Source organism: Tasmannia lanceolata, unplaced genomic scaffold (genome assembly GCF_043159265.1).
Source record: "Tasmannia lanceolata isolate RefF3 unplaced genomic scaffold, GAP_Taslan_0.1 ptg000012l, whole genome shotgun sequence".
In the NCBI taxonomy this organism is placed as follows: domain Eukaryota; kingdom Viridiplantae; phylum Streptophyta; class Magnoliopsida; order Canellales; family Winteraceae; genus Tasmannia; species Tasmannia lanceolata.
Window position 1 is genome coordinate 37,068,894 of NW_027518689.1, and position 20,250 is coordinate 37,089,143.

The following is a 20,250-nucleotide window of genomic DNA, read 5'->3' on the forward strand; positions in this document are numbered from 1 at the left end:
TGTTGATTTTGCTACAAATTTCAGGTTTATCAACATGGGAAGAGCATAAACTCCTCTCATTAAGGTATTATCTATTGAATATCTTGTTTCACATACATTTGTTTTTATTTGACGCTAATGCCATTTTTCTTGGCTCTTCAAAGAATTTTATGGTTCTGCATGCAAATAATTTTTACAAGTTTCCAAAGAGTTTCAATGTTTTTTTTTTATCAGTGGCCTTTTCTTTGGGCATTTGGGTGGGGTTGAAAATAAATGATCTATAGCATTTTCTATGAATAATTAACATTGTTCTTTATATTTTGTAAGAAACTGAAAGAAATCATATTCCTGCAGCAAATATTTTTGGGGTTTTGCTTGTGAATCCATTCATTTTGAATAGTTCCTAGGATTTTGTGAGTTTTCTATTGCAACTTTCACTGATTTTGAATGAAGTTGTAGTATATTTGTTAATAATTTTATTTCATTGAGATTAGAATATGTTTCTTGCACCACATGGCACCGTGGCATGCCCCTTTTTTAAATGATATCTCGGCAGGCCTTCCCACCTTTTACTGTACTTCAATTTGTTGATTCTATTTGTTGATGTTTTTTATGTAACTATTTTATTTTCACAGTGAAAAAGAAATCAATATATTCTATCAACTAGGCACTAATTTTCTTCTGGTTGCATTGTCTCAGAGGAACAACCATCAAGATTAGGCGTAAGACCACTATTAATTGTACCGTTGCTTTTTTCTTTGCTTTGTTCAATTTTGAGAATGTAATTGACATTGATTTTGATTCCGTGCAGCTTTGCCAAAAGTTCAGTGGGTTCTTCCTGATTCTTTCTTGGATGTTAAAAATAAAGATTAAGAGGATGAGCTCAGGAACTGGTTCTTTTGGGAATGTAGTCCTTTTGTCATGACATAATTCTGGAAAGATATCATGCATTATGTGGCACTTCACATTTATTCTCAAAAAATTTTGCATTTAGTTGTGCATGCATTGTGTGCATGTATTGTGTTAAAGCGTGTATGTGTGTGAGATACAGCTGCCACGTAATCGTATCCATTGGTTGGTTGAATTCTTGATGAACTTCCTTTTCCTGATCACTTGTGGTATTTAAGAAGATGATAAGTACCGATAGTTTGATCATTTCTGAAGTATTTAAAAAGATGATTGCTGCCAATAGTTTGTTGCACTCAAACTGTTTTGGAAAATAACCTGACTAACTTGTCTTCACACTTCCTCCAAAAATGTGGTTGAATTAGCTCATCACATGGCTTTATCTGGAACTTGTTTTGGATGTTTCATTTGTGCGGTCTAGCTTAGCCAGCATTTTTCTGTCATATCGGCAAGTGTCTGATGAAACAGATACTAGGGTTTGCATGCCAGGTTATTCATTGTCTTTGGTAAATGTTTGGAGGAGTTTATTTCTCCTATACCTTCTGGACTTAATTGCCTCCAACCCGTTTTTTGCTCTTTAAAGGCTGATATACTAGTGTTAATTTTTAAATCTGAACTTTTCTAGTTTTTATTTGGCTGTCTTCCGGCATGGTAAACTTTTCCAGAACAAGACATGGTGAAAACACAGGAAATTCCATTGTAATCAATGAACCAGTGTCTTGATTATTTATTTTTGTGATTATGTTTCGAAGTAAGGGGGACATCGTGTCCCTTCTGCCATTGTTTTGGGTTTCTAGAATAAAATCTTCGCTATCATTCTTAAAAAAGAAAAAGAAAAAAGACATGGTCGTGCAGATACCATACCAGTAGCCTAAGTTTATATGCAAATGAGTTTAATGGGTACCTTAATAGGACCTTATTCTTTCATTTTTGCTTGATGTATTTTATGTCTGTCAATTTTCTAACCATTGTTTTAGCTGGTTATCTGGTGATTAAGAGTTGTTCTACCAGTTTGATGAATTGAACATGATTGTCTTTATTGTAGTTTTTGTGATCAGCATCATTCTGATCAGAATCACATAGGGCCATCTTCTTTCTGTTATTGTACTTCATTTTATTCTTCACTGCTATTTTATTTTATTTTTTTGTGTTTTTTTCAATTAATTTTATGCTCAAGATGTCCACTTAATATATTCTAACAATTAATGTGATTTTGTCTTTCTTAATTTTAATTCATGATACTGGTAGCATGTCTGAATTCTATTTGGTTAATCTTTTTTTAGTATATATGGTAGTCTAACCATCTGATGAAACAGTCCGGCCATGTATTGTACGGGAAATATAGTAAAATGTATTCCGGAAGAGAACATATTTTGGCTGTTTCCAGCATATCAAAGTAATTCTGTTTTCATGGGTAATTGTTATCATTCTTGATATACTTATAATATCACTTGGATCTTTCCACAAGATATCATTTATACTTTCCGAAGATATGTTTTTTTCATGGTTTCAAGTGAGCTTTGGATGTTATAATCATGGAAAAGGTGAGAGGAGTAGAGGTATTTTGGCCATCTTCTGCTACAATTAACAAGTGATTTTGCATTTTTCCCCCATTATGATTTATGATGTTTCGGAACACTGCAATGCTCTATTTAGTTCATCGCCAAATCATACTTGGTTTACAATCTAAACTTCCACGTCTTCACAAGTTTTAAGAGTATTGGGTGTCTCATTTTGTCCTGGAAAGTCCTGTCGGGTTCCTTTTTATATTTCTTATGAAGTTCTTTCTCGCCTATGCATGTATGAAAGGCGAATGTTCATTGGCTTTTGGGTCTAAATTGGTGTTCTGATTATTTTTGTTTCACCTATCGTCTTCATTATTTAATTATACAAAATTTAAATTCTTCATCGGTTTTGGGCATGAAAGTAAAATATAAGAAAGAACAAAAAATAATTGATGAAAGTTGTAGGGCTGTTAATTGGCGGACCAACGGACTTTCTTGCTTTTCAACTAAGTTTCATCACCTTGAATTGTTGCAATAACTGATGATGTGGATGAAAAATCACCCTTTCCTCTTAAAACTAAATTTTATCTCTGAATGTAGGGCTTCCTATTTTATTATTCTTATGGTTTTCTTTTTATCTGCTATGAAAAGCTTATTAAAATACGATTGGATCAAGTTTATATTTTATTGTACCCACTTTGTAAACTTGTGCAATATATTTTTTCACCCATTGTTGGTATTCTTCACTTATCCTTTATACATGTTAAAGGAATCATATTTTGATGCAGGCAAATAGTGTTCATAAAGAAGAAAGTTGACCATTGTGCAATTGGCAGAATTGATTGTATTAGAATTGATTGAATACAATCTAGAAGATATTGATGCTGCTATTTTAGATGTTCAGATCACCTTTGAGAATGGGATGGGTCGGGGAGCATCTTGCTCAGATTGTTAAGGAGGATAAGAAATCTTAAAATCATGTGGCCTGGCTCATTGATAAGCTCAATGTGCTCAATCTTGAGAGAAATTGCATCATTGCAAGTTAACAAGATTATTGAGAGAGTCGTGACCCTGGCTCCAGGCAACATCACAAGAACTTCCTTTCCACAAGAAGTTTTACTAATTTATCTTGTAAAATGCCTTAGTTTCACATGCAACGCACGGGCACTTTTACTAGTACTTATCCGTGTTTAAAAATGCGGACGGGCACTTTTACTAGTACTTATCCGTGTTTAAAAATGCGGATTTGACGCAGAACCCAGCCAAGAAAAATCCTTGTTGACTCGGTGCGGACGCGGCCAAGAATGCGGTTGACGCGGTCATAACTCGGGAGAGTCAAAAGAGTTTATTGACTCTGTAGGGCAAAACGCGGAATGTGGATGTAGTGCAACGCGGAACGCAGACTCGGGCGAGTTCCTTGTCCAGTCAAGGGGTTTTTAAACACTGGTACTTATACATTGTAAATAAGGCTAATCCACCTCATAGAAAATGTGGGGTTAACTTTATGGCCCTGGTGTCCACAAGTTCAACGAAACCACGCGTATATTGGGCCTTAATATAGACAGGTCACCACGCGTATATTGGGCCTTAATATAGACAGGTCACGACTCGAAAATCCCCCATATCTAATTATCCTAACCTTCTGATCTGATCCGTAAATGCCGTAGATCAAAATATAAATCCTAACCTTCTAGTTTGTGCAGCATAAATTGATAGTACAAAACTGAAAATGCCTTGCCAAATGATTTCAAAATTTCCACGAATCAAAGGGCCAGAATAGGCAACGCCAAATGGTCTGAAAATCTCCACAAATCAAAAGGGTTGGGATAGGCCGCCAAGAGATTTTGGAAGCAATAAAGCAGCCCAAGCGAGACTTACTATATCCATGTGAATTATATTCCCCATCTTTATAAATATGGGAATTATTCCATTATTAATCACATGGGCGATTCGTCCTCCTGCTACGTTCAATGTTGAGGAGAAAGAAAAGGGAAAGAAGGGATGAGGGAATACAGGCTCGAATCCCCTAACAAGTAGCGAATCCTACTTGTATTTTTGTCCATTAAAATATTTCCTACAAAATGTATGCCCACATTTCTTAGAACACCAATCCTGGGGCGATGATATCGCCCCCCCCCCGGGGCGCCAGCACACATTCGCCCCCCTTTTAAAATGATTTGGCGTAAAAAAGCGTTAAAGTTGCCCCTGTTCACGTTATAAGGGCAGCAAATACGTACTGCTGAGAGGGGGGGGGAGATCATCGCCCCAAATCCTGAAATCATGATATCTATAGTTACTCAAAAGAAGTACCTTGATAGACACTTTCTCCCACTGTCCACTTAGAGCACACCACATCCCCTTCTCTAGACACCAAATTAAATAAGAATGCTAATATAGCAAAACCATACTTATTAAGTTTTTGAGTTGTAATCCCAAACTTAACTTCAACAAACAAGAAGCAGAAGCTAATGAAATTCAGATCTTAGTAAAAAGACCAGTATCCTGCATTCTACTAATTGCCTTCTCAAACTGGCTCCATCTCTGCTCCAAAGTTCCACTGTAACCAATCGACATCCTCACAAGCCCTGGTGAAATCCCTGCAAGTTCCTTCTCCTCAGCATTAAGCTCACTGCTAGTACTGCTTCCAGAGCATGACATCAATGTCTCATAGTAACCCAAGCTCACCGCCATGAACCCGAATTCCGTGATGTTTTGCAAATTGTGCATAAGCCTATTCGCCTTTTCCTCTGTCTCCATGTCGATGCACAGAATGCCACCAAACCCGTAATCTTTGTTCACCATAGATTTCAGAAGCTCATGATGAGGGTGGTCTTCGAGGCCGGGGTAAATGACCTTGAGCCCCATTTTCTTCATCCTTGTAGCATACACCAAAGCTCTGCGACAATGCTCTTTCATTCTAAGGGCTAGGTGAGGTAGTCTCTCTGATAACTCAAATGCAATCTTGGCATTCATGGTTGGTCCTAGAAGCATCAAGGCCCCTTGGTGAAGGTCCATCATGGAGTTCACAAAGCTTGCTGGCCCACAGACAGCACCTGTTGTTGGGATCACAATGATGAAATGTTATTTAGTGAATTTTTTCCAACAAAACAATCAAACCTAGATTCAAACAGGCCTACTTTTTAGGGACTGCCTACGGTGATGGGCTAACACATACGGAGAATTGAGTCTCCCGATATGTGATCAAATAGTCCAAGTATCGAATACATGGTAGCTGACCACAATAAGGCACAAACAAGTTTCAGTTGACAATTTTCTAAAACAACAGGATTTTAGAAAGGGTGAACTCCAAATTCCAACTAACATTTGTTTGTCTAGTTCTGAAAAAATTCAAAAAACTGTATTTTGGGCACTCTACTTTATATGATACGAGCTACCGTATTGTTTTAAAGACTTTAATTTCCCCACTTATGTAGGTGGCTATTATGGAAACATAGCCCCTATGATACAATGCCCATATATAACTATCGATCAAGGGCTGCACTCAGGATCAATGCAAATCAGCAACCCTACACTTAGTAAAAAGAGACTTGACAGCAAGAAAGAATTCACAAAAAACTGGTATATGTAAAACGGGATTTAGTGGTATTTTGATAGGCAACAAAGAGACACTAATGCAACCTTTAGGCCCTGTTTGGATTGCCGGAATCTTCTGGAAAAGTTTGGAAAGAAAAAATATGTCTACAATTTCCTACCCTTTTTACCCATGGATAAAGACAAGACGAACCAGGGGCCTTCAATTTATGATGATATCCCTCTAAATTAACAATAATCATATCATTTCCCTATAAATCATGAAAAAGAGAACAAATTTCCAAGAAGAGTTTTCCACTAGAATTTTTTTTCTTGCAATCCTAATTGGGACTTAATGATGGTTGTTTATTCCATTAGAAATGTTTTTCTTGCAATCTTTTCTTATTTATATTATTTAATCCCTAAGCTAGCTGTGGGACTTCACATATGTGAAGGCCCGTGTGAGCAGGAAAGAGGAAAAAAACGTCACATATTTATGACATGTTCCTTCTATAAAGGGGAAGGAGATAAGATCCCGCCACTTGATCCATAATCTCATCAGTCCAGTGTGCACATCACAAAGGATCGGGAGGACTATGTTCTTGGGAACACACAAACACAATGAGCCCACTTATGATAGTAGTGGACTTGAAATTGTCCTCCCACATGGAATCCCTTTTTCTTTTCTTTTTTTAAGAAGGGAAGCTATCTAAAACCTTATCAATACTGGGGCTGTTCTCCATGGGGATACAAAAGCCGACAACATGTCCATTATATCCTTGGATAGGCAACCTGTCCATGTAGAGAACAACTCCAATCAGTAGGATATACTCTACAAGCAGGGTGGCCAATCCCAAGGGTTTATTCTCAAGAAAAGCCTATCCAAGGATTTCTAGTTCCGTGAAGAACACAGCCCAATAGAGTCCATTACATGGGGGATGGGAAGTGGGTCAATTCGATCCCATCGATAATTTTCAAAATGTGGGACGAGAAAATAATAGTTAGCAAAAAATTAATTAAAAATATTGGCTCAGTGCAGCTTCACCCCAAAAATACAAATAAAAAGGAGGCAGGCACAAAAACTAGGAACAAGAAAATTTGAAAAACTGGAAGGTAAAAAGGTAAAGCTTAAAATCTACCACAGTTAGAAAAAAGGATAACATGAAAATGCAGACATGTATAAGACTAAAGTATCAGACGAGGCGCAAAATATTAAAACCCCACCAGCCAATTCGAAGAATCTAACAAAACTTTAGTGCCCTCAAAATATTAAAACTCTTTTCTATTGATCGCAGTGTATTTCATCATTAGAAAGAGCTCTATCAAGTTCAGAAACAAAAAAGAGAAGAAAAGAAAAGAAGGAAAGGGATAATATAAACAACAAAAGGTGAGACAGACTCAGAAGTATTTCCTATAAGTTATTCCGAGTCCAGCTAGGAAGAAAAACTTCTTCATGATTTTAAGCTGACCCGTTTGGCCCAACGTTCACGTGGGAGTTGATGGTGATCTAGACCACCACCTTACTACTCCATGGAAAAACAATTACACATTAAACTTTAGGATTGTCTGATTCTATGGTACCCCGTCCGAACTAGTAGTACGGTTCACTATAACATGCAAAAACTAGTAAATTATAAACCATTATGAAAGAAGCCCAACTTAGTGCCCAATTGTTACTTCTAACTTTCATATTTCTAACTCTCACAAATATTTTTCTCCTTCCAATTTTGAGTCTCTACTTCTCAACTCCCATGAATTTAGACATCTGAGAAGGATTTGGATGTTTTCTCTAAAGATAGCCCAAGAGAAGCTAAACCATTTCTTATTTGTTTGGGATTGGAGGGTTAGAGTCATGGGATTGGAGGGGATTTTGATCGATGATCAATCTATGAAAGATCTATTGTTTGGATCATTGATCAATCAGTTCAAGCTCCAATTTTGTGCATCTTGGAACCAAATGTAGTTCGAATCGATTAAGAAGCTTTCGTAAGAGACATCTGTCTCGTCATAGTTCAATACTGGAATCTGGATCATTTGATTCCTTTGTTCCTCCATTACCCTATATATTTATTCAAGGGATAGGGACGGTGTTTTGTTATCCCGATTGTAATATCTTTCTTTCTTAAAAACACTGGTAGCTGGGTCCTGCCGAACCCCATCTTTCTTTCTTAAAAACACTTATATATTTTCAAGCCCATACGAACCCGGATAAATTGATAAGGAAAAAGATATATTCCAATACCCTTTATCACAACTTTCAACTGTTTGGATTTTAGGGAATAACATTTCTGGCGGATAGAATAAAATAATATATAGTTAGGGATACCATTATTCTTAACTCATCTCTGGGCCTAGGAAAAACATTCCTAGCCCAGAGGGATATCTTTATAATTAGAATAAAATGATATATATATATATATATATATATATATATATATATATATATATATATGGAAATGTTGTCCGCACTACTGTATTTTGATAAGGGGACTCTTCACTTTATTCAAAGTACGGTATGGCCCGCACTGTAGAATGATCCAAACCGTCCATTACATGGGCCATAACCTAAATAAGTTGTGCTCCAAAAATCATTTCCATAGGTTGATCCTAACCCTCCGATCTATTTAGGGTTAGGATCAACCCTCTAACATTCAAATCGGGAGGTTAGGATCAACCTATGGAAATGATTTTTGGGGCACAACCTATTTACGCTGTGGCCCATCTAATGGACGGTTTGGATCATCCTATGGTGCGGTCCATACAGTACTTTCAATAAAGTGAGGAGTGTTCTCATAAAAATACAGTAGTGCGGATAACGTTTCCTATATATATATATATATATATAGAGGAAAAGGAGTGTGCGGTCGAGCGCATCTAAGCTTAGGTGCGGTCGAAGGCCTAAACACATGGGTCCCACATTTTTTGTGTTGATCAAAACTATTCATTTGCAAGGCCGCATCATAGATAGGGTGTGTACAAAAAATCAGGTCCACTGGATCATCCTAACCCCTCCAAAAGTGGATGGCAAAAATGGGAAGATTTGTGGCAAACGGTGTCTGTCCATTTTGACCTCCACAAATGGATGGGTTAGGATGATCCTATGGAGCTGATTTTTTGTACATGCTCCATCTATGTAAGGGCCTTTCAAATGAATGCTTTGGATCATCCTAACAAAGTGGGCCCACATGAGTTTGGGGCCCTCGACCGCACAATCTTATTCCTCATATATATCTAATATATATATAGTAACATTATAGTGCTTCAAGTTACATTTTTAATAAAATAATAATATATACCTACTGCTATTTAGACCAATACTATAATAGTCCCACATCAGAAGCGGAGAGAGAAAGTTCATAGATTATATGTTGTAGATCCCCATTCCCTGTGTAGACGCGTTTTAAAACCGGGGAGGGCTACGGCTAGAACCGGATAATATCTACACGGTTGGTCGCGGTGTTACAAATATGGCGTCAGAGCCGTACCTTCTCTAGTATGATGTGCCAGCGAGGAGGTTGGCCCTTTGAGGGGGTGGATTGTAATAGTCCCCCATCAGACGAAGAGAAAGAGAGTTCCTGGGTTATATGTTGTAGACCCCCATTCCCTGTGTAGACAAGTTTTAAAACCGGGGAGGGCTGCGGCCTAAAACCGGACAATATCTACACGGTTGGTCGGGGCGTTACAAATATGGTATCAGAGCCGTACCTCCTCTAGTACGATGTGCCAGCTAGGACGCTGGGCCCTTTGAGGGGGGTAGATTGTAATAGTCCCACATCGGAAGCGGAGAGAGAAAGTTCCTAGGTTATATGTTGTAGACCCCCATTCCTTGTGTAAACGCGTTTTAAAACCGGGGCATTACAGATACCATATTATTAGTTACTGCTTATTTAGAGGGATGCTATTATTTTTAATTACTGCTTATTTAGAGGGATATCATTATAAATTAGAAGAACATGATAAATAGGGGCATTACAGATACCATATTAATAGTTACTGCTTATTTAGAGGGATGCTATTATTTTTAATTACTGCTTATTTAGAGGGATATCATTATAAATTAGAAGAAAATGATAAATAGTAACTTCAGTGGTTCTTTTTCAAGCGCAATCCAACTATTTGGAAAGCAGGAAATTATGGAAAAGTTTTTCTTTTCCAAACTTTTTCCCGAAAATTCCTTTTTGGTAGATGGATTGGATCCACCCATGTCTTAGTCACCATCTATTCAAATCTCTTAATGTTCGGATCTCAGATTCAGAGTGTTCTTTGAATCCTACTTCATACGGTCTCGGTTCAAATCGGACCGTCCATATGAGTGTCTTAGTAGCTCCTACTTACATTGTACATGGTTAAAATTCTCAGAAGGCGGATGAAAATGCGAATCCAAATGGTTAGAATGGTTAGATAATGAAGGGAAGAAGGTAAGCCAGACTTAGAGATGAATGAAAAAATATGAAAAATATAAATGGTTCAAAAAAGGCATATTGCTTATTTTCACTAAATTGCCCCAAAAATAATGCTTAAAGTTATAATCAAATGGAGGTTATTTTAGTAAAACAGATATAGGACTGTTATGGATCCAGTCATTAATAATTTCTGATCCTACTAAAATGTGTCCATGGATCTTGATAACGTGGATTCGGATGGTCCATAATAAGAATGACAAACCTAAGTGACTCTGGATTTTATTTTCACCCTCAAAATTACAAACCCCACCCCCTGTCTTTTCTTTCTCAAAAGTAAGACTTTGAATATGTTGTTTCTTTTATGAAAATCTCTCGGTTCATTATTAACCAAATCATTACCTCTAACAGCCAAGATTACTAATAGGAGAACGCACACCAAGACGGCAACACCGGGACTACCACTACCTGCGCGCCCTGCATGTGGGCCCGACAAAATAGTGACAGTCCCGTCCTAGCCGTCCTCCTCCACGTCTTCAAATCATTTTTATTAACAGTAAATTTCGCGCTTTTAATTCCCTAGTTTTTACTAAGAATAGAAAAACAAAATTTCCTTTTTTTCCGTACCTGCAATTATGTCGGCCCCACCACTCACATACTTGGAGATACTATGCACAACCACATCAGCCCCAAGCCGAGCCGGAGAGACCACCATAGGCGCGAAGGTATTATCCACCACCACCATCACGCCTTTCTCGTGCGCTATCACACTGAGCTCCGGTATATTCGCGACCGTTAAAGTAGGATTAGCGACAGTTTCCACATACAAAACTTTAGTCACCCCCTCTCTAATCGCCTTCTTCACCTCCGCCAAATCCTGCACGTCCACGAACGTAGTCGTTATGTTACACGCGCGTGGCAAAAAGTGCGTGAGCAGCGCGTGCGTGCCGCCATACAAACAACTAGACGCCACCACGTGTCCCCCGCTCGCACACGCTTGGAGGAGAACAGATGAGATCGCGGCCATCCCGCTTGCCGTACAGTAAGCAGCTTCGGTCCCTTCGATCGCAGCCATCTGACGGCCGAGATTCAACACCGTCGGATTGAAGTGACGGCTGTAGATGAAGAAATCTCGGTCCGGACCTAGCTCGCCGGAGAACATACGGCTCATTGTTTCCGGCTCCATGACGGTGAATGTCGCCGACGCCTCGATCGACATGTTGACGCCGCCGTGCTCGCCGAACTCGTGCCGGGCGCTCGCCAGCGCCTGTGCCGGATCGGTTGCCGGCTGCTTTTTGTACGGGATCATCGGATCTTCATCGGAGAATTCCTTGTAGTTTCGTTTTTTTCCGGCAGGTTCGCCTTGTCGGTCTCCAGTTTCGGCCATCATCATCGTGAATAGAAAGAGGGGAGAATAGAAGAGAGATAAACGAGGAGCAATGAGGGGATTGGGTTGAGAATAGAAGAGAGATATACGAGGAGCAATGAGGGGATTGGGTTTGTTTTATAGAGGGAGGTGTTAGAAAATGTCTACAATACCCTCGACAGAATTGGAAATATCGGGTGAGGGTAAATCGGTCATTTCGATTGTTTATGGGATGGGAGAGGATGGAGGAAGACGTGGAGGGTTTGGATTCTGAACCTAGTCAGGCTTTTTGGGAAAGTGGTGAAAAATGGAAATTATGGGCCACGTGTCCCGAATTTCCTTATTGAGAGAGATGCTGGACCGCGGATTTTTCTTGATTAGAGGAAGATCCTGACCGTTCACAGCCATCGCCAAGATCTATATCGAAATCAAATTTACGAAATTGATACTAACATGTGAAAAGGAAAATTTAGACGAAATTAAGAGGCCCCAACAATTAATTTGTTGAAATCAAATGATATCATCACAACGCTATTTTGATATTTTCACTAAACCCTCTTGTCTTTTAGTATTAAAAATACCGTCAAAAGGAAATTACATTTCCCAAAAAGCTCTCATGAGCCAATTAAAGAAGAAAAGACAGCTAGGTCTGTGCAAATATCAAAATACCGATGTTGTGCGGAGAACATTTCCTAGGGAGAAATCGTCCTTTCCCTATTGTAAAAATCTCTAAATTCAAGGGTAATTTTACCTTTGACTAACAAAATCGGATATTCTGCTGATTCGAAGTTTTAAAAGGCGAATTTAAATCTCCCATAGGACTACGATGAGTGAAACAAAATCATTAATTTGGTTGGTATAAGAACACAAATCACATTCAATTGAATAAGAATTAAATTAGAAAGGATTGTCCAAAACCAGATGATTTCGGGGAGGACACTAGCTGAACGGCTAATAATAGATGAAGATTAGGGTGGACAAACATCTTTTACTTGAAAATGAAAGGAAACAAACGGCTCTCATGGTGCGGAGTGCGTAACTCGCTCTAAAAAGGTAACGTCGATTAATAAGAGAAAATATTACACTTGAAACATGGTAAGAAAAACCCGTAAATAATAATCTTCTAGGTACACCTGATTTGAGAATAATCTTTTTGTGAAACAACCATTTACTCCAAAAGTATCAGAGCCAAAGGTCTCAAGTTCAAACCTCTCGGATAGCAATAATCCACATGTGCCACGTGTTTGCAAAGTGGATCACACGTGCTGAGGAGTGTTAAAGAATAAAAGATAAATAACGCCTTTCTCCAAGAGCTTAAGCTTTTGGAGAAGTTGGTAAGTTAAGACTTTTAGAAACAAAAAATCAAAAAGTCTTCCTAATCTCATCAATAAATTTAAAATATTGAGAGTGATTCGCCTCGTTAAGAGGGAAGCCCACTAACATGACTCGCAGGTGTCATAGCACACATATACTCGATTTGGTGAGGTGGCACCTTGATGGACCGTACATATGGCCCGTTAAGATAATAATGGGGGCCAAATTAAGGGAAATGATATCCTCCCGGTTTCTGTGCGGATGGTTCATTGCTCGAGGATAAATTCAACCCCTTCAATGTTTTTCTTAATCGTTTAAAACACCAATTTAGTGAATAAGACCATGAGGGAATCTAAATTATTTATTTTGCCGTCATAAGAAAACAAATCACATTCACATTTATTTGGTCGTCATAAGTAAACAAATCACATACAAATTAATCGTTTAAAACTACAATATTGTAGAGTAAAGATGAATGGCTAATAGATTAAGATTATGGTGAACTGACATTGTTTACTTGACCATTAAAAAAAAATCATTTACTTGAAAATGAAAGGAAACAAAGGAGTCTCATATTACAATTTTTTTTCGGTAGGTAAGCTGGAATCTCAATCCCGTAAGTATATTACACTTGAAATATGGTAAAAAAAACCGGAAAATAAGGATTTGAGAACAATCTTTTAAACCGTGAGCACTCTTAGAAATTTTCGAGCATTGTTACAGATTTTCCTAATCTCATCAATAAATTTAGAATATTGTGAGTGTGAATGCCTAGTTCCGATGGAATCCTACTAACATGACTCACAAGTAATATAATTCAGACACTTGATTTGGTGAGCTGACTCGCTCTCTTATTTACTTCTTTAGAAAATCCCATGGGCCTCTCCACAGACCGTTAAGGCTTTCGACATAAAATTGAAATTTACGCAATAATCAGATCATATACGGACAGGGACGGAGCCAAGGTGGGCAATTGCCCCCCTCCCCCCCCCTGAGGGATCTATGGATTAAGACTTTTTCATAAAGTTAACCCCCCTTCTATGAAAATCATGAATCTTCACTATCTTGTAGGCTTTTGCCAACTAAATTAATGCATTTTTCCACCTAGATTAACTCTACCCAGAATCTTCCACCTATTAATGTCCTTTTTCTACCACCGCCCCCCCCCCGCGCTCTCAATATTAATCAATGCCCTCTCTCTCTCTCTCATTTCAACTGATTTGCTTAGGGGGAATGACACATTATCTGCATGATTGTATATGATGTAGGCCCATATTTGAAAAATAGTACACCACAAGACAATCAAAACTTTCCATTTGTTTAGAGTCACAATATTTTACATGGCGTAAGCCCGTATCAAAAAAATTGTATTGTACGGGCTGCACCATAGGATGATCTAAACCGTCCATTTGATGGGTTAAGACGAAAATAGGTCGTGCCCAAAAATTCATTTATGTGGGAACATAATATGATGTACACCTTTATATATTATAGGGCTAGGATCATCCCATTTAAATGAATTTTTGGGCACAGCCGATTAACGTTGTGGCCCATCAAATGGACGGTCTGGATCATCCTATGGCATGGCCTGTACAATACTTTTTGAAAAATACTAGACTATACATGTGAAAACTCTCTCCTAGTTAATTATGAGATTTTATATGTTGTATGAATGTAAAGTCAAGTATTTTTTAAAAAGTAGGGCCCAATTCATAAGATGATCCAAACTGTTCATTTGTTGCGCACGATATAAGTAGGTTGCACACCTGCACCCCGTAAATCATCTCCATAGGATGATCCTAACCCTCCGATCTATAATGGGATTGCTAGCTATAGAAACCTCTATAGTTTGAATGGTTAGGATCATCCTATTGTGATGATTTACTTGATGCAGCCTATTTATGTTGTGGCCCAATAAATGAACGGTTTGGATCATGTATGAAGTGGGCCCCATAGCATTTTTTGAAAAATGCTTGACTTTATGTGAACGCTAAATATAAAATCTCGAATATTATTGGGATTTTCAAAGTAGAAAGTGATCCTCTCGGGGAGCCTTGGAATTTATTAAATCACCATTATTCTTGGGCAATGGATAGTGGGCCCTACTACATCAAAATTTGAGGTGTAAAATGTGGGCTCCACCTTTGGAATGGATAGACATGAAGTGGGGCGCACTCACGGGGAATGATAAGATCACTCCCCCTCTTTGGAATTCTACAGTGTTTTTCCACCCTTTTTGTCGGTACGACTTTTCAAGCCTCACCCTTTTGGAGATGACAGTCCCATACACGTGGTTATCACATTCTCCACTCTTCCTGGAACCACCATCTCTCTCTCTCTACTTTTACTATGGCAGCATTCTTGTCTCTACGTTTTCCTTCCATGGTTAATCAAAATTCCTTTGACTCTGGAATTATGATATGTCAAAAGAGTACTCCACAGCGCTATGTGTTGGGGTTCCACTCAAAAGCAAATAGTCCCACATCTTATAAGTGGAATGGACGGGGATAGGTTATAAGGGACTGGGCACCTTCTCTCTAATGGCTAGCTTTTAGGGTTGGATTCTACCTGGATAAATTCCCTACAAACCCTCTCTCGTATACAAATCATACATAGAGTAAAAACACATCGGGCCAAGCGGGAGCCACTCCAAAAATGAAACACGTTGATTGACTTCGTCTTATAGTGGGGATGGTTGAAAAAGTCTACAATACCCTCTGCTGAATTGGAAATAACGGTTGAGGGCAAATCAGTCATTTCGAATGTTTAAGTCACGGGAGAGGTTGGACAAAGGCGTGGAGGGATTGCACTGTGAACCTGGTTGATGGGAAAGTGGCTAAAAATGGAAATTTAAGTACAACGAGTCCCCCGATTTTTCGTGATCGAGTAAGATCCTGACCGTTCACGGCCATTGCCAAGATATATCATTCATCAGCCATCGAAATCAACTTTACGAAATTGGAAATGAAACAAAACAATAAGCACTATCCGTATGATTTATATGATACACGAGGGGGGATAAGGAATCAATCAATGGTGACATGTGTAAAATTTGAGGCCAGCTTCTCATCTAGAAAGCTTCGCAAGCGTACAATAGAGAAGAGGACCACACGAGACCACCGATGTTGTCATAGGTCCCACCAATAGCACGACTATGGACGGAGGAATCGTCCTTTTCCTCATGTGAATACCTTTAAAATGGAAGGTAACAAGCTCAGAAACATTTTTTTTTTAATTCTAGGGACTTTTGTGGAATTTTGGCAGGAAACCCACGTCTGGTTGGTGGGCCCAAAATAATCCCGCACGAAATTTGAGGAAGGAAAAAAAATACTCTTAGGAACCAAAAATAAGCTTGCAGAAGGTTTTTTTTTTTTTTTTTTTTTCCTTCCCAACAGTTCAAGCAACCAAACAGAGCAAAAAAAAATTTCCACCATAGTCCCGTTAACCAAACATGAGATTTTTATTTTACCGGGCAAGGAGTTTTTTATTCCCATCAATCTCTTTTAGGAAGTTTTTTGTTCCACAAAAATCCCAAGAACCAAAAAGTTTCCGACAACCAAACGGAAAAGCGGATCTAAATCTTGCAGAGGACGATGAGGGAAACAAAATCAATAATTTGGTTGCTATAAGTGAACAAATCATATGCAATTGAATAGGATTGAATTAGAAAGGATTGTCCAAATTGATATGATTTCAGAGAAGCCACTAGATGATCAGCTAATAGATGAAGATTATAGTGGACAAACATGTTTTACTTGAAAATGAAAGGAAACAAACAAGTGCGGAGTGTGTCACTTGCTCTAAAATGATAACGTAGATTAATAAGAGAAAATATTACAATTGAAGCAGGGTAAGAAATACCCGAAAATTGGGTATTTCGGTCGAAATTTAAAACCATGCATAGTATAAAGATACTGGATTTGGTGAGGGGCACTTTGATGGACCATACGTATGTCCTGTTAAGATATTATTGCGGGCTAAATTAAATGTTTAAAACGCCAATTTAGTGTATAAGATCATGAGGGAATCTGAATTATTTATTTGGTCTTCATAACTAGGATTGAATTAGAAAGGATTGTCCAAATAACAAATCACATGTATGACGACCAAATTAATAATTGAATATGATTTGTCCAAATAACAAATCACATTTATTTGGTCGTCATAAGTAAACAAATCACATTCGAATTAATCGTTTAAAACACGCTAATAGATTAAGATTATGATGGACTAACATCGTTTACTTGACCATTAAAAAACATCGTTTACTTAAAAAAAAAAAAAAAACAAGGGAGTCTCATAGTACGCATGTGTAACTCACTCTAGAAAGATGATGTGGATAAACAAAAGAAAATATTATGATTGAAGCATGATAAGAGATAACATATACCCGTAAATAAGGATGTTCTTGATACACCGGATTTGAGAACAGTCTTTTAAATCGTAAGCACTCTTAGAACTTATCGATCACTCTTACAGATTTTCCTAATCTCTTCAATAAATTGAGAATATTGAGAGTGATTCGCCTAGTTAAGATGGAATCCTACTAACATGACTTGCAAGAATAGTATTCAGAGACTTGATTTGGTAAGCTGGCACCAGGCAGAACAGTATGAAATATTAAAAAAAAAAAAAAAAATTGGTTCTGTTAACAACAGAGAGCAAAAAAGCAGAGAACGTTGTGTGAAAAAAAAAAAAAAGAGTTGGTGGGCTTCTGTTTTTATAAGCAAAAACGTGTCTATTAAAGACACCGTTTAAGAAACACATGCACCCCTTCAAAACGTAAATACACCCTTTAGAAAACCTTTTTAAAGTAATAGACACATCCTTTAAAAACTAGCCGTTTTTTCAATACGTTAATATGAAGGGTTGTAATGGTCAGATTACATTAAAACAAATGGATATGACTTTTGGGTTTAAAAAGGAAAAACACAACCCTTTGGGTTTAAAAAAAAAATTGCGTTTAGAAAAAACCAAACCCTACACGTACGTGCACTCCGACCCGACACGGCTCGGCGCACGCGCGTGTGTCCTTTTTATTTGTTCTTGTTGTTCTTTGTAAAACTTCAAAGACAAACAAATTGAATGTCCTTGAAAGGCTCAAGCCTTTGTCTCAACATTTCATCTTATATGGATGGAGGAATCTCTCTCACTTTCTCATCTTTGACTAAAATTTTGAGAGGTAAGAGAGCTTCCTTTAAAAGCAATTTGAAATTTTAGTGGGAAACCTAAAAAAGAGAGGAGAGAATCTTTTTTAATATTTAAAACTTTGGGTGGGAAACTCAAATAATTGATATCTTTTTCAAAAGTTAAAAACTTCTTTTATTTTTTAGTATTAAAATACTAATAAAGGGGAGCCAAATTCACAGGCTAATCAATAATCCTAACTTTAGAATAGGACCTACGGGATCAACTAATAGGAGCATGCCAGCTTTAGTTCCCGTGAACCACATATACGTTTATCTTTTGTACTGAATTGAAATTTAGAAGGTCCCATGTTTATCTTTTGGACTGAAATTGGGAATAGAAATTTAGAATTGAATCCGTGAGTGGAACTGAAAATGCAGATTGGGTTATCACTATCTATATCGTGCATATGTGGAATGGATAGATAGGAAGTGGGCGCACTCATGGGGAATGATAAGATCACCAACTCATTTTTGGAATTGCACTAAGTGTTTTTCAACTGTTTTTTTTTTGTGGGTACGACATTTCTAGCCACAACCTTTTGGAAATACACGTGGTTATCGCATTCTCCTGTCTTCCAGGAACCATCACCCCTCTCTCTCTCTCTCTCTCTCTCTCTCTCTCCCTCCCTCCCTCGCCCCCCCCCCCCCCCCCCCCTCACCAATACCGGATACCCTCAAAGCTTATGGAACGCTTTAGGCAAGGCCCTTTAAACCTGTCCACGTTGAGTCCTACCTAGTCCCATAACTAGGTAGGCCCCACTCAGGACTGTAACATTCCACCACGCTTCCACATTCATAGTCCTTGACAGCCCACTCTATGATGGCTTTCACTCTGGCCTTTTTTTGTAGGTAGCCCTTTCCACAGGTCACACCTTTCGAGGCGACCCACTCTGGGGCAACTTCACTCTGGCTTTTTACAAGGTAACCCTTTCTCTGTAGTCCTCTCCACATGTCGACCCTTCTATGACTCGATCACGAGACATGGTGGCTGGTAAGGTACCAAATTGTAGGTACTCGACCAATATGCCGAAAGCTTTTGAGTTGATGGAACGCATTAGCCAATGCCCTTTAAACTTGTCCCATGCCAGGCTGGGTCCCACCTAGCCTCATACCTAGGCGCGCCCCCACTGAGGACCGTAACACTCTTCTTCATCTCATCCCCAGTGTAGTCTCATATCTCCCCATCCAAAATTCTCTGTCTGTAAGTAAAACATTGATAAAGCATAAACCCACCTCTTAGAAGCACTTTCTCAGCCACAATCTCGCACATCCAGCCCCACGATGACCTTCTCATCCCACAAGCCGAAGCTGCATCGATTGCTCCAAAACATATAGTTTCAAAACTCCTTCCCTTTTACCTTGGCAGCGTTCTTGTTGAGGCTATGTTTTTTCCCTACCCAGTCAATAAAAACTCTTTTGACTTTAGAATTATGATCATGTCAACCGAGTACTTGATCTTGCTACATCGATTCAACTAGAATTTACTTTGGCCATATTTTAGCCCGTGTCCGCATTTTGAAACACTGGTAAAAAAAACATGCGTCTCAATCAACTCAAAATACCTCAAAACTCACTCACCAGGCCCCTGTAGTCCACACTATGTTCAATCCCCGTCGCACCATAGCTAAGTGTAACTAAACCCATCGTGTGAGGCCACATGGATTGGCAATTCCATCAGACCGTCAATCACATTAATGTAGTACCCAAATGGATCGCATTCATTGAGTAGCCACATGTCATCCGGATAAGCAAGGTGGGTGCCCGAAGGAAGACGCTTTCACTAAAAATGTGAAAAATAAACCAATCATGTATTCAATTGAATTACTTGGTCTTTCTAGGAGAATGAACAAGAGGTGGAATTCGAAATAAGATGAGCGTGAGAAGCGTATGGTCTTGCTACTGGGCCGGGATACCAAGGGGATGCCCTTGGGAATGCAGGGATGCCTACTTTACTCTGGAAGCGCTAGTCGAAATCTCTTTTGTCCCCAATTCTTCCCCTACAAAGGCTATGCTCATGGCCTTTGAATTCAATCAGTTCATGTGGAGATGGATTTTGTTAA

At 38.6% G+C, this 20,250-nt stretch overlaps 1 protein-coding gene across 1 annotated transcript; it reads right to left on the reverse strand.

Moving 5' to 3' along the window:
* Positions 1-4,765: 4,765 nt before the first annotated feature.
* Positions 4,766-11,817, reverse strand: MGL (methionine gamma-lyase). Its single transcript, XM_077392347.1, has 2 exons — positions 10,949-11,817; positions 4,766-5,443 (listed from the first exon to the last, which is right to left on the reverse strand). The coding sequence occupies exons 1-2, from the start codon at positions 11,712-11,714 to the stop codon at positions 4,866-4,868; spliced, it is 1,344 nt and encodes a 447-aa protein (XP_077248462.1). The 5' UTR covers positions 11,715-11,817; the 3' UTR covers positions 4,766-4,865.
* Positions 11,818-20,250: the final 8,433 nt, after the last annotated feature.